The sequence below is a fragment of the Herpailurus yagouaroundi genome, unplaced genomic scaffold (assembly GCF_014898765.1).
Source record: "Herpailurus yagouaroundi ecotype Mexico unplaced genomic scaffold, PumYag 67120, whole genome shotgun sequence".
Classification (NCBI taxonomy): Eukaryota; Metazoa; Chordata; class Mammalia; order Carnivora; family Felidae; genus Herpailurus; species Herpailurus yagouaroundi.
In genome coordinates, this window is record NW_024419969.1 from 539,863 (window position 1) to 555,075 (window position 15,213).

General features: G+C 36.3%; 1 protein-coding gene across 5 annotated transcripts in view; it reads left to right on the forward strand.

The window, feature by feature from the left end:
• LOC121024775 (lysine-specific demethylase 6A-like) overlaps nt 1-15,213 on the forward strand; it is a 100,625-nt gene that overhangs the window by 80,815 nt on the left and 4,597 nt on the right. For all 5 annotated transcript variants that reach the window (XM_040467004.1, XM_040467005.1, XM_040467007.1 and 2 more), the window contains 3 exons: nt 1,842-2,029; nt 2,214-2,355; nt 14,681-14,807. In XM_040467004.1, the coding sequence (XP_040322938.1) occupies nt 1,842-2,029; nt 2,214-2,355; nt 14,681-14,807 (457 nt within the window). The remainder of the gene's footprint in view (nt 1-1,841; nt 2,030-2,213; nt 2,356-14,680; nt 14,808-15,213) is intronic.

A 15,213-nucleotide genomic window follows, 5' to 3' on the forward strand; every position in this document is an offset into this window, starting at 1 on the left:
GTGTGCGCGCATGTGCAGCAAAGGAAGGACAGAAAGAATCCCAAGCAGACTCCAAGCTCTCAGCACAGAGGCCAGTGTGGACTTCTGTCCAACAAACCGTGAGATCATGACCCAAGCCAAAATCCAGAGTCAGATGCTTTAACGAACTGAGCCACCCAGGCACCCTTAATTGCTATTTCTTAAAGTTATTAGGAGGTATATTGTAACTGTTACACATACAGTACCAAAATTCTTAGTAATCTGAGTAGGAACTATTTCCAGGTTTCACTGTTTGCTTTCAAATAACACATGTATACTTAGGTCTAAAATAGAAAAGACAAGTGATAACCAAAACTTTCAGTATCAAGTTAAAACGATTAATTCATCTCAAGTTGAAGAAATAACACTTAATCCTTTCAGTTTTTCACAAAAATTTATTTTGCATAGTCTATTGCTTCTAATATTGAAATCTTTTAGCATTCATTTTATGACTACACTTAACATATATCTTTAAATCAATTATTGTTTTTTAAAAAATGCATGATCTATTCACCTTTGGGTCCCCCCCCCCCCTTTTTTTTTAATGGATAATTTTTCCCAGTTTTCTGTTTGGCAGTGTTTAGCTAAAAATTAGTTTTGTTCTGTACTTGTAGCTTGTTTCTTTTTTCTTTTCCCTCCCTTCCTCCCTCCCTTTCCCAGTCTCACCTGCCCCTGCCATCCTTCTTTGTATTTTTCTGGCAACGTTTCAAAATTTACAGGAAACATACAGTTTTTATCCCTTGATTTATCAGTATATGCTAGATTTATCTCAAGAAAAGCCTTGCATTTTAGGGGTAAAAAGGAAGAGAAATAGGTTCCATAGAGACAACTCCAAGGCACCCTTTATCATATTTGTTAAAAGAAAACAAATAAGGAAAAATTTGGTGAGGAACAATTCTATGATGTGAATTTTCTCTTCTTGAAAAAATTAAATAATTGAAATAAAGTATATATTACTAAGAACTGATATTTTAGTTACCTTAAAATACTTACATTGTGATGGCAGAGAGTAATAAAAAAATCAGAATTTAAAATAAAAAGTTAATAATTTGGTCTCTTTGCATTGGTGCTGCAGTAACAGTGGTGGTGATTCTTGTAAAAAAAAAAAAAAAAAAAGGACTTCAATTTCTGGGCGAAAATGAAAAACAGAACTCTTCCACCACTGCTAAATTTGCCACAGTGCTTCTGGTTAAGAACTGAAGTGGCTTTTTACAGTACCTCCTCTCAATTTCCTTTTTGGAGATTCCTTGATATTAAGAAGTTCTTTAAGAAAAGATAAATCAGGGGCTGCTGGGTGTCTCAGTTAGTTATGTGTCCAACTCTTCTGGGCTCAGGTCATGATCTCATGGTTCGTGTGGTCAAGCCCTGAGTTGGGCTCTGTGTGTTGACATGTGAAGCCTGCTTGGGATTCTGTCCCTCCCTGTCTCTGTCCCTCCCCTGCTCATGTGGTGATTGTGGTCTTTCTCAAAATACATACTCTTAAAAAAAAAAAACAAACCAGGTAAATGAAAGATGTTTCCTTGAAAGAAAATTAAAAATTGTCTCAATTGTAGTTTGGAACTTTAACTTTTGGACTTCTGAAAAGTGAAGTTAAGCATATAGTACACATCTCTGAATTAATCTACAGAGTCATCTGCTGTTTTTTGTTTTTGTTTCTTTTTTTTCAGGATTATCCCTTAATATTTGAAAGATGTAGTTCTTGTTACAGTGCTGTTTTAATGAAATACTAAGAGCATCTTCTAACATTTGGAAATTCTCTCCCCAACTTTTATGAGACATTAAAAAACTTAATTCATATGTTATTTACTCCTTTCCCCCCCCAGAAATAATTTGAATTTCCTTATGAGTTCTTGGTGGCCGAACCTTGAAGATCTTTATGAAGCAAATGTGCCTGTTTACAGGTTTATTCAAAGACCTGGAGATTTGGTCTGGATAAATGCAGGCACTGTTCATTGGGTTCAGGCTGTTGGTTGGTGCAACAATATTGCCTGGAATGTTGGTCCACTTACAGGTATTTTAATAATTAACAGATTTTACATTTTAAAGGATTATTTCTAATTGGTATTATTTTTCTATTAGAAAATAGTTCACTAAATATTCAAAAATCGTATCTCCTAAGAAAAGTCTTGTTAGTATAGATAGTATATTGAAGTTTACAAGTGCATATCCACAACAAATACTTGCTTTCTCCTTAGCCTGCCAGTATAAATTGGCAGTGGAACGATATGAATGGAATAAATTGCAAAGTGTGAAGTCAGTAGTACCCATGGTGCATCTTTCTTGGAATATGGCACGGAATATCAAAGTCTCAGATCCTAAACTCTTTGAAATGATTAAGTAAGTATTTCCAAAATCACTATAAATCCTTTTTGTTGGGTGTGGGGCATGTGCTGGGAGTGTTAAAAATCCATATTTATTTCCCCAAATCATTATGTCATTTGACATCAAACAATGAAATGGTCCGGAAGTCATGACAAAAGAGAATTCACATGTTAAAAATACTTTCTTCCTTTAGAAATACACAATGATTATTCTGGTACAGAGAGGAATAAAGCCATATATACACCAATAAATTCGTGATCTGTGTTTTTTCTTGCCCTCTCACCAAACTAATTTTCCAGTAGTACAGTTATAGTTTTAATATTGAAGTTTGCATGCAGCAAAAGGGAGTGAGAATTCTAAATGTCCAATCAAGAAATTAGCATTTAAAATAGCAGTGTAACTAAAACCGTTAAATTTTCTGATTGTTCTGTCTAAATCATCATCTTTTTTAGCTTCTTTCAACTTAGAGAGTTAATAAAATACCAGTTTGAAAACATATATTTTAGTAACTTTTGAGAAGTTACTAAATTTTTAGACTAATTTCCATTCCAGTTATTTTTTAGTTGTGTTTATACTGCATATTTTTAGACAGTGTCACTTAATTGTATTTCTCCAAATTGCAGTTTAAATGATTTTGTTTCCCTCTCCCTTCACTATCAGCAGTGAAAAATAATTCTGGTCCGAGAAATGTGAGATGTTACAGATTAAACAAGCTGCTGTTTCTTTTTCATTCTAATATATATGTATATATGTAAGTATACATATACATTTAGGATATATATGTTATATATATGTATTCTAAACAGAAGAGAAAATTTATTGTGTCTTCCAAACTTATTAGGCCAGTGTCTTCAAAATCTGTGCTGGTTTATTATAAACAATTTGAACTGTATATTGAAATTTTTGTTGTAATAAGTTATCCAGACAGTTATCCAAACAAAAGTATGAGACAATGGTAGCATGTCTATCTACTGTTTTATATAGTGACTCATTCCATTTTATATATATGTTTAAAATTTTACATTAGAAAGATTTGAAAGAACATTTAGTCAAAACTCATTTGTAATATAGTAATTCCTGTTAAAAATCCACACTTAGTGCTCATTTAGTAACTTTTTTATCAAGGTCACTGCTTTAAATCTATTTCTTGAAGATGTACACTGACTCATCCAAAATGAACTGTTTGTTCACAGTGCCTTAGATTTTTTTTTTTCAGGATTTATGTAAAAGGAATCACTGAGAACAACAAACTTTATGACAAGCAGTGTTTTTGGCAATGAGGATAGATACATTTAAGAAAGACTTTCTGAGTTCATGTGTTTAAAATTTATTGGAGCCAGACAGGCAAATTCTCAATCAGATAAATAAATTACTGTTTAGTAATGTAAGTAAAATAAATTAGGACAACTATTTTTTGGTTATGAGGGAGAGAATGCTCATTTTGCTGCAATGACTTCTAAGAGTATGATCTGGTTGGAACTGAATAATAAAAAAGAGATAAGAAGTCAAAAAGACTTAAATGAGAACAAGTTGGTATGTTTATGGACAAAAAGGCAGTGTAGCAGTGACAGAATAGTTTTGGTGATGAACATACCTATAAATGATCAGGTACTAAATTATAGACTGATTTGTAGCAGTGAATGTGGAGCGAAGAGATAACACTACAAAGAGTTGTGAAACTGAAGCTGAAAGACTTACGTTGATTGGATTGTCAGATAAGGAAAAAGGAATCAAGAAGAGTTCATTATCTTTCCTGTTATTCACTATTGTTCATTATTTTAAAATATCTACTAACTATCTTTAATATCCTTCTAACCCCTTCCAGTTTGTCATATGTCTGTCAATATTTCAAATAAGGGGACAGCAAGACTTCCATGACACGTATTCCCATTTTCTATGGTTGCAGTTTAAATTGCATGGTAGCTTTCAATGTTGAATTTGTTCATACAGACTGAGGTATTCCAGCTTAACTTACTGAAAACCATTTTCACCCATTTCTTTTTTTTTCCCATATACTTTTTTTTAACATTTCATTTTTAGAGAGAGACAGAGCACGAGCAAGGGAGGGGCAGAGAGAGAGGGAGACACAGAATCTGAAGCAGGGTCCCAGGTTCTGAGCTGTCAGTACAAACCCAGCTCAGGCTTCAAAGTCACAAACTGAGATCATGACCTGAGCCATTCAGGCACCCATCCCCCCTCACGTCCCTGCACTGCCCCCTCCCCCCCACCCAACCACACAGACGTTATTTTTTTTTTTTTAAACAAAGTGCATGTATATATTTGTGCTCTGTTTCACTTGGAGTTTTGGGATTTGGGGAGTCCATTTATTTGTTTGTTTGTTTGTTTATTTAGAATGCAGGGTTATGGACAGGGAGTGGGAGAGAGAAAATCTTAAGCAGGCTTAACACTCAGCATGGAGCTGCATGAAGGGCTTGATCCCAGGACAATGAGATCATGACCTGAGCCTAAATCAGAAGTCCCACATGTAATCTACTGAGCCACCTAGGTGCTCCAAGTTTCTTAAAAATACATTTAACATAATCATTTTTAGTGTTAATCATTTATTATTATTTCAGAATTCTACTTCGGGCTTAGTCTGATGTTTAATGGCACATCTTACTGTGATCACTCTGATTGAGAATGCTAACCAGAGTCTTTTACTCTGAAAATGTATTCTTACCAGCCAACAATGCTTATTTGTATAGCTTTCATGTAATCAGTATTTGAGTACTGATTGAATGGAGGACCTGGCCTGAGCTCTGGAGATTTATAAATATTCTATACAAATTTCTGGTTTCACGTATTTTTCCAGTAGGGAGTTGGAGAGAGACAGCACAGGTAGGGGGGTAAAACATAGTTGTATTTAAAAACATTAGTGCAGGGATTAACAGGTATAGATTTAAAAATGTAACAATTGGGGCATCTGTGTTCCTCAGTAGTTTAAGTGTCCAACTCTTGATTTCAGCTCAGGTGATGATCTCAAGGTTTGTGACATCTGAGCTGTCAGTGCAGAGCCTTGTTGGGATTCTCTGTCTCTCAGAATAAATAAGCATTTTAAAAAGAACAACATATAAGCAAGTACATAGATAAAAAGTGATTCTCTAAAATTTAAACAGCATTATAGGAGTGAAATCACAAGTTTCATTTTTTACATACCATTTTGTCATTTAGTTGACTGTCATTAGAGGAAATGCTTATATTTCACTTTAAAATTTTGCTTTTAGGGGCTCCTGGGTGGCGCAGTCGGTTAAGCGTCCGACTTCAGCCAGGTCACGATCTCGCGGTCTGTGAGTTCGAGCCCCGCGACGGGCTCTGGGCTGATGGCTCAGAGCCTGGAGCCTGTTTCCGATTCTGTGTCTCCCTCTCTCTCTGCCCCTCCCCCGTTCATGCTCTGTCTCTCTCTGTCCCAAAAATAAATAAACGTTAAAATTTTGCTTTTATCTGCACATGTACTTTTTTTTAAAGGTTATTAGTTTTGAGAGAGAAAAAAAGATGAGAGACCATGAGCAGAGAAGGGACAGAGAGAGTTCCCAAGCAGGCTCCACACTGTCAGCACTGAATCCGATCTGGGGCTCACACTCATGAAGCAGGAGATTACAACCTGGGCCAAAACCAAGTGTCAGACACTTAACTGACTGAGCACTACGTGTACTTTCATTATGTTTTTCATTATGTTTTCTTTATTTTATTTTATTTTATTTTATTTTATTTTATTTACTATTTTTATTAATTACTTATTATTTATTTGTTTGTTTAGATTTACATCCAGATTAGTTAGCATATAGTGCAACAATGATTCAGAAGTAGATTCCTTAAGCCCCTTACCCATTTAGCCCATCCCCCCTCCCACAACCATTCCAGTAACCCTCAGTTTGTTCTCCATATTTATGAGTCTCTTCTGTTTTGTTCCCCTCCCTGTTCTTATGTTATTTTTGCTTCCCTTCCCTTATGTTTATCTGTTCTGTCTCTTAAAGTCCTCATATATTTGTCTTCCTCTGACTAATTTCACTTAGCATAATACCCTCCCGTTCCACCCACGTAGTTGCAATGGCAAAATTTCATTCTTTTTGATTGTGAAGTAATACTCCATTGTATATGTGTATACCACATCTTCTTTATCCATTCATCTGTTGATGGCCATTTGGGCTCTTTCCATACTTTTGCTGTTGTTGATAGTGCTGCTATATAAACACTTGGGACGGGGCGCCTGGGTGGCGCAGTCGGTTAAGCGTCCGACTTCAGCCAGGTCATGATCTCGCGGTCCGTGAGTTCGAGCCCCGCATCGGGCTCTGGGCTGATGGCTCAGAGCCTGGAGCCTGTTTCCGATTCTGTGTCTCCCTCTCTCTCTGTCCCTCCCCTGTTCATGCTCTGTCTCTCTCTGTCCCAAAAAAAAAAAAAAAAAAAAAGTTGAAAAAAAATAAAAATAAACACTTGGGGTACATGTGTCCCGTTGAAACAGCATACCTGTATCCCTTGGATAAATGCCTCACAGTGAAGTTGCTGGGTTGTAGGGTAGTTCTCTTTTTGATTTTTTGAGGAACCTCCATATTGTTTTCCAGAGTGGCTGTTACACATTTATATTCCCACCAGCAGTGCAAAAGAAATCCTCTTTGTTGCAGCCTTGCCAATATCTGTTGTTGCCTGAGTTGTTAACGTTAGCCATGCTGATCATTATGTTTTTATATATGTATGAATTGTTATTATTGGCCTTTTTATTAAAAAAAATTTTTAATGTTTGTTTATTTTTGAGAGAGAGCATGAGCATGGGAGTGGGCAGAGACCAAGGAAGACACAGAATCTGAAGCAGGCTCCAGGCTCTGAGCTGTCAGCACAGAGCACTGTGCACAGGGCTTGAACTCCTGAACTGACAGCTCATGACCCAAGCAGAAGTTGGGACTCTTAACTGACTTAGTCACCCAGGCACCCCAGTATTTGCCTTTTTAAAACTTATGTACTTTGGGGAAAATTATTCAATCACACAGGAAAATGTTAAAGAGAGGACAGCACAGCATTGTGGTAAGGAGTCTAACCTCTAATGTGAAATCTGCCTTTAATCCTGGTTCCTCCATTTGCTAGTGTGGACGCAGGGAAAATTACCAAACTTTATCAGTCTGTTTCCTTTTCATTAAAAGACAAACAATGTAATATCATATATGATTTTGTGGGAATTTTGTGCATCTTAGCATCAAAACATATAGTCTAAACACATGTTTCAGTGTATGAAGTAGGTTTGATTTGGCATTCGTGCAAAAGAAATTTCAAATTAAACTTCAATTAAGTATTAGTAATTGAACTGAATAATTTAGTATAGTAGTTTAAAATGATACATTCTTGGGGCGCCTGGGTGGTGCAGTCGGTTAAGTGTCCGACTTCAACCAGGTCACGATCTCGCGGTCCGTGAGTTCGAGCCCCGCGTCAGGCTCTGGGCTGATGGCTCAGAGCCTGGAGCCTGTTTCGGATTCTGTGTCTCCCTCTCTCTGCCCCTCCCCCGCTCATGCTCTGTCTCTCTCTGTCCCAAAAATAAATAAACGTTGAAAAAAAAATTTAAAAAAAAAGATACATTCTTTATTGTTTACTAAGCAACTAATTTCTAAACTTTTCATACATTATATCAGTTTTCTATTACTACCATAACAAAGTGCTACAAATTTGTCTGAAATAGGTCTCACAGGGCTAAAATAAAGGACTTGGCACTAGAAGAAAGTCTATTTAGAGGCACTAGGAGAAAACCTATTTCCTTGAGCTTTTTTTAGGTTCCTTCTTCAGGCTGCCAATATATCTTGGCTTTTGAGTCCCCTAACATCTTTAAAGCTAACAGTTGCTGGTTATGTCTTTTTCCTGCTGCATCTAACACTAACTCTTCTGCCTCCGTTTTCTACTTTTAAGGCTGCTTTCATTGAGCACAGCCAGATAATCAGGATAATCTCTGCATCTCAAGATTAGCTGATTAGCAACCTTAATTCCATGTGCAATTTTTATTCCCTTGCCATATAACATAGCATAGCACAGGTCCCAGGGATTAAGATGTGGGTGTCCTTCACGGATGTGGGACATTATGTCCTTTTTACCAATGAGGAAACTGAAGCATACAGTAAAAGAAGCTGAGGTTTCAATCTAAGCGATCTGGCTATAATCTCTGTGCTTTTATCCTTTGTCTTATAATTGACTCATTTCCTGTGGCTCTATATATGAAAAGAGAGTGAATAAGTTCTATCTTAGTCTCTTAGGGCTAGTGCAACAAAATCCATAGATTGAATGGCTTATTAACAACATTGTGTCTCACAGTTGCAGAGAGAGTGTGAAAAGGAAGAGGTTTAACATAAATGCCAGCAGATTTAGTGAATAGTGAGGGCCCACTTCCTGGTTCATAATGCACATCTTTTTGTTGTGTCCTCATGTGGTAGAAGAGATAAGGGAACACTTCGAGATTGACTTTCAGGGCCCTAATTCCATTCCCAAGACCTCCATTCTCATGACCTCATAATCCCCTCCCAGATGACCCACCTCCGCATGCCATCCCATTGGGAGTTAGAATTTCAACATAGGAATCTGGGGGAGCTCACAGACATTTGGACTATAAAAAGTAGTTTTTAAAAATAAAACAGACATGGGGCGCCTGGGTGGCGCAGTCGGTTGGCGTCCGACTTCAGCCAGGTCACGATCTCGCGGTCCGTGAGTTCGAGCCCCGCGTCGGGCTCTGGGCTGATGGCTCAGAGCCTGGAGCCTGCTTCCGATTCTGTGTCTCCCTCTCTCTCTACCCCTCCCCCGTTCATGCTCTGTCTCTCTCTGTCCCAAAAATAAATAAACGTTGAAAAAAAAAAAAAATAAAACAGACTTGGGCACCTGGGTGGCACAGTTGGTTAAGCCTCTGACTTTGGCTCAGTTCATGATTTTGCAGTTTGTGAGTTCGAGCCCTTGGTTGAGTTGTGTGCTGACAGCTCAGAGCCTGGAGCCTGCTTCAGATTCTTTGTCTCCCTCTCACTCTGTCCCTCCCCTGCTTGCACTCTGTCTCTCCCTAAAAAAATAAATAAATGTTTAAAAAATTAAAAATAAAACAAACTTTTAAATTTTCTCAGCTTTTTGATTGATTTACATATAATTGTCAGTTAATGCAAAATTTCCTTGTTGCCTTTAGTGTATATACAACCTGGGAGTAATAAGTGACAGAAGATCTTAGTGTGATCATAGTTACTACTGTGCATCATGTTTTTTGTGTTTTGTTTTGCACGACTTTGTCAGTAAGATGGGCTGGCAAGGGCAAGGCATCTCTTGATATTTCTTCATTTCCACACTACCTAGTAAGATTTGGGTAAAAGGTTGAGATTATTGTCATGAAGAGTTAATACTGAGTCAGCTTAAATTTCATCCATTCAAAAATGCATCTCCACACTGACATTGGGAACTTATTTTGGGAATTTAGATTATCAGAATGTGAAGATAAAAACCAGTGCTGTCTGAATTTCACTTAATTGTATTATTAAGGCTTCACCGTTGCCATACCTCCAGATTTGCTGCTGGCTATATTAATGAAACAGAATCGTAAGACCTAAATTAAAAGCTAGAAGTCAGAAAAATAAAAACTCTTAGTCATTGTCCATATTTTTTTAAGGTTATTTCTCAATTTTCTTTTTTTCAGATAGTTCAAGTATATTTCATCTTTTTTTTTTCAACGTTTATTTATTTTTGGGACAGAGAGACAGAGCATGAACGGGGGAGGGGCAGAGAGAGAGGGAGACACAGAATCGGAAACAGGCTCCAGGCTCTGAGCCATCAGCCCAGAGCCTGATGCGGGGCTCGAACTCACGGAGTGCGAGATCGTGACCTGGCTGAAGTCGGAGGCTTAACCAACTGCGCCACCCAGGCGCCCCATCAAGTATATTTCATCTTAAACATGAGTGAAGTCATGCTCTGAAATGTCCCTCTTCAGATGTTCTCTTCATTTTTCTAACTGTCCAGATGCCATCTCTAGTCTTCACCGTCTTAAGTATCTGTGTCCAGATAGTTTTTAGTATGGTTAAAATCTGCTCTGTAAAACCTCAAATAAATCTAAAAATAATCCAAATAAATGAAATCTTTACTTTCTTCTTTCAATTTAGAAGTCTTCTTTACATCCTGACTGTTGATACATACTCTTTTATACAGGTAACAGAAACAGAGTCTTTGTATTCTGGAATAAGATTAGTTTTCAGAAGTCACTAAAGTTACTTCTGTACTTTCTGAATTGTTTTTTTCATGTTCCTAGAATATAGTTGGGCAATGAAAGCATTTGCCATCTTTTCCCTCTTTTCCTGTTCTTTCAGAGTAGATAGAACATTGTAAAATGGATTACCACATTTAATGAATGATTTATCGGACTGCTCTGTGCCTTTTTTAGGAGTCTCTGTTCTAGTATTATACATTAAGGACCACAGTATACTTGTTAATTTCCTATGCATTTATATTGTATTGTTAAAAGGTAAACTTCATTGGTAAGGGCACCTCTGTGTCTCAGTCTGTTAAGTGTCTGACTCTTGATTTTGACTTAGGTCATGATCTCATGGTTGTGGGATTGAGCCCTATATAGGGCTCTGCATTGAGAGCACAGAGCCTGCTTGAGATTTTTTTCTCCCTCTGTCCCTCCCCCACTCACACAAGGGTGCACAGTTTTATACATAAATAAACTTAAAAAAATTAAAACCCAGCAAAAAATTAAAATTTGAGGAAGAAATAAAACTACATTTTTTTCAGCCAGTATTTTGTAGCCATCCAATACTTTGGAAAGTCCTTTTCAGATTAAATCAGTATCTAGACTGAACAAAAGCAGTTTGTTAAGTTGTAAACATTATTTTTTCGTCTTTATTTTCTATTTATGCCTGCTGCTGCTTTTTAAAAATTAGATTCTTACTGATTTTTTACTCGTAAGTTTCTCTACCTATAAATTGCTGTCCTTTATTCTTTTGTTCCTATAAAGCTTTCTGAAAATGAGAAGGACTAAAAATTTCAGATGAATGGAGAAAACATAATATGGAGTGACCTCATTTGGTTATTCATTATGTGACTGACAGTAGTTAGCAGTTTTAAGATTCCACCATCTGGGCAAGTAATTCTGCACCTGATTGCAGAAGCAGAACTACTCATGCCTAATGTTCACTTCTAGCAAACCAAGCTATATATCTTTGTAGTATATTGCTTTGTTTTATATGGAACTTTGAAACTGCCTATGAAGTCATACAATAAGAACTTTGATCCAGTTGCCAAAATAATCACTATTCTTGTAAATGAAAGTGTCTTTTTGAAGGAATAGAATAGTACTTAAAAGGGGGTAGGGGCGCCTGGGTGGCTCAGTCGGTTAAGCGTCCGACTTCGGCTCAGGTCACGATCTCACTGTCCTTGGGTTCGAGCCCCGCGTCGGGCTCTGTGCTGACTGCTCAGAGCCTGGAGCCTGTTTCAGATTCTGTGTCTCCCTCTCTCTCTGACCCTCCCCTGTTCATGCTTTGTCTCTCTCTGTCTCAAAAATAAATAAATGTTAAAAAAAGAAGTGGGGGGTAGAATAATACTAAGCCATTTTCCTAATACTTCTGGTAAGGGTTTTAGGAAATACAGTGTGATTCCATAGCCCCAAGAATCTTATTTTCATAAAAGAAAAAAAAAAAAAAAGGAAGAAAAGTAGGTGAGAATAATAGACGAATAGGCAGAAAGTGAAGAAAAGAGTTTAGAGAAGACAGAAGAAAATATTATTGCTAAATTTTGCTCTAAATTCCATTTCCCTCATTGTAAAAGAGTCGAATAGTAAAGCTTCTTGCACTGAGCTTAAGTATACAAGATTTAAGTGGCTTAATGTATGTAAACTATCTAATTCTGTGTTTTTTCTCCTATGAAGCGTTTATTAATGCTACTTATTAACACTTTATTTTCCTACATGGCAGCATTTTTTAGTTTACAAGCAGTGTTGCATCTGCACGTAATATTTTGCAGAGTTTTAGGCATTATTTTCTTGTGAAATATAAATATTTTGAAGCAGTCCTTTCATATTTATAAAGTTCAGAGGTGAAATTAGATTGGAGAGGGGTAGGAAGAAGATCTCAGTAAGTGCTTTACATCTAGTGTGATTTATGTATATATTTTTTTAATTCTTCAGAGCATTTGCATTTTTTTAAATTTTTTAAAATTTACATCCAAATTAGTTAGCATAGGGTGCAACAATGATTTCAGGAGTAGATTCCTTAGTGCCCCTTACCCATTTAACCCATCCCCCCTCCACAACCCCTCCAGCAACCCTGTTTGTTCTCCATATTTATGAGTCTCTTCTGTTTTGTCCCCCTCCCTGTTTTTATGTTATTTTTGCTTCACTTCCCTTATGTTCATCTGTTTTGTCTCTCCTCATATGAGTGAAGTCATAAGATATTTGTCTTTCTGTGACTGACTCATTTCATTAGCATAATACCCTCCAGTTCCATCCACGTAGTTGCAAATGGCAAGATTTCATTCTTTTTGATTGCCGAGTAATACTCCATTGTATATGGATATATATACCACCTCATCTTTATCCATTCATCCATCGATGGACATTTGGGCTCTTTCCACACTTCAGCTATTGTTGATAGTGCTGCTATAAACATGTGGGTGCCTGTGTCCCTTTGAAACAGCACACCTGTATCCCTTGGATAAATGCCTAGTAGTGCAATTGCTGGGTCGTAGGGTAGTTCTATTTTTAGTTTTTGAGGAACCTCCATGCTGTTTTCCAGAGTGGCTGCACCAGTTTATGTTCCCATATATTTTCTTTTCTGAATTGGATTTTTACTTCTTGCCTCCTCTAGCACTTCTTTTAAGTGCGCGTGCGCGCGCACACACACACACACACACACACACACACACACACACTCGCAAAGCTTTTTTTATTTTGAGATACAAATATAGTAAGGCATGAACTTGTTTCCAGTAAGTTAAACATGAAGACTTGCTATAGGCAAAGTGAAAGTATTACTATTTTATATACTTCAAGAAATTTTTCATGCAAGTTTACACTTGAAATTATTATACTTATTTTATATTTTTTGATCAGTTAACATCTATGTATTCTTAAAATCATTTCACCAGAGGTTTACTTGTATGAGTTTGGGTACAGTTTTTTAATCTTGTACAGAATGTAAAATTAAGAGAGATTAAATCTGATGCTTCTTTACCATATTATAAAACTTAATTACTTGTTTAACAGTCAGGTGTTTGTTAAGCACTTAACTGTATGACAGGCACAGTCTTAACACCAATGTAATAAAATAGACAAAATCCTTTGCTCTCACGAATCCTCTATTCTTATGGGAAAGAAAGTAGAAGCATGTTAAACACTCACGGAAGATAGTTTTAAATATCATAATATGATGTCAGTTCTTTAAAATAATAACATATAATTAGATTGACTAGTCTAAATTCTGAGTCATTAGCAATTAGCAATACAGTCTATCAAAGAACTCCCAAGTTAGTTTGATTCTTATCCCAGGGCATTATACTGTTGTTCACAGATACAATTGGTAACATCACTCTTGTTGAACCAATGACGCTTTTTAGAATACTTTTAGAACTGAAATGTAATACACGGAAAGGTCATGTAGTACAAGTCTGCTTTCAAAGGAGAACTTCAAGCATTTAAATTTGTGGCAATGTTAGCAGACAGTTCTAACCAGTAACAGCAGAGGAAAAATCAGCATTATTCATGAGGATTTGCTCTATTGCTAGCATTAGAAGTATGAGTGTAAAGGAAATATAAACTATAAGAAAAGTTTATTAATATAAAGATTGCATTCTACAACCTTCAATTTAAAATTGAACCAGTAACATTCTTTTTCCTTCACTGCTGCAGTTTATACTAATTTTGTGTTCTCAAATGTGTAAATCTATAATAATTTTCTGCTTTGGTCCCAGAGTTTTAAAATCAGTTATATAAATGATAGTTTTGAAGGGTCTAGGTAGAGACCTATGCCTTCTTGTCTTACTGTATTCAAAAAAGTTTCAGCATGGAATTCATACTGATTTCAGAGATGAAGGAATTGACTCTTTATTATAAATTTACCTCTTCAGAAAGTTCTGTTCACTTGCTCAAACCACAGCAAAAATTAAGAACATTGTTTTTGAATAAGAGGTGAGTCTTTTGTAGATGAAATCATTTTACTTTTTTTTTCAGATATTCTCAAATTGGCAGTGCTTTAGTATTAGTATTGCTGTTAGGCCAGTTATATGTGAAAAAGTTGACAAAAGGAAAACCGTATCAGTAAACCGTAGACCCAAGATACCATTTATAATTGCTATATCTTTTATGCTGCAAATATTCAGTATTCAATTGTAACAAATAATTTTTCCGTAATAGGTATTGTCTTCTGAAAATTCTAAAACAATGTCAGACATTGAGAGAAGCTCTTATTACTGCAGGAAAAGAGGTTATATGGCATGGACGGACAAATGATGAACCAGCACATTATTGTAGCATTTGTGAGGTAACTGTTCTTACCATTTTTTTGCTATAGGTTCTCTAGCTTTGGTGTGGTTTTTTTTAATTACTGATTTGTGTGTATTATTATAATGCATTTTTAATTGACTAGTTCAGCAATTTTATTAAATTTTATTTTATCTGCTAGTGTAATAATTAAGTTTTAATTTGTAATTATTGACTCCTGAGACATTCATGTAATACTTTCCTACCAGTTGATAATTATCCCAGATTTTAAACTGAGACAGACAGTTTGTAGTAGATACACAGATGGCAGCAAACTACGTGTCTTTCTACACATATATACAGGTATATAAACATATATATGCATATATACACACGTGTGTGTATATATATATACAGGTAACACACACACACACACACACACACACACACACACACACACACACACA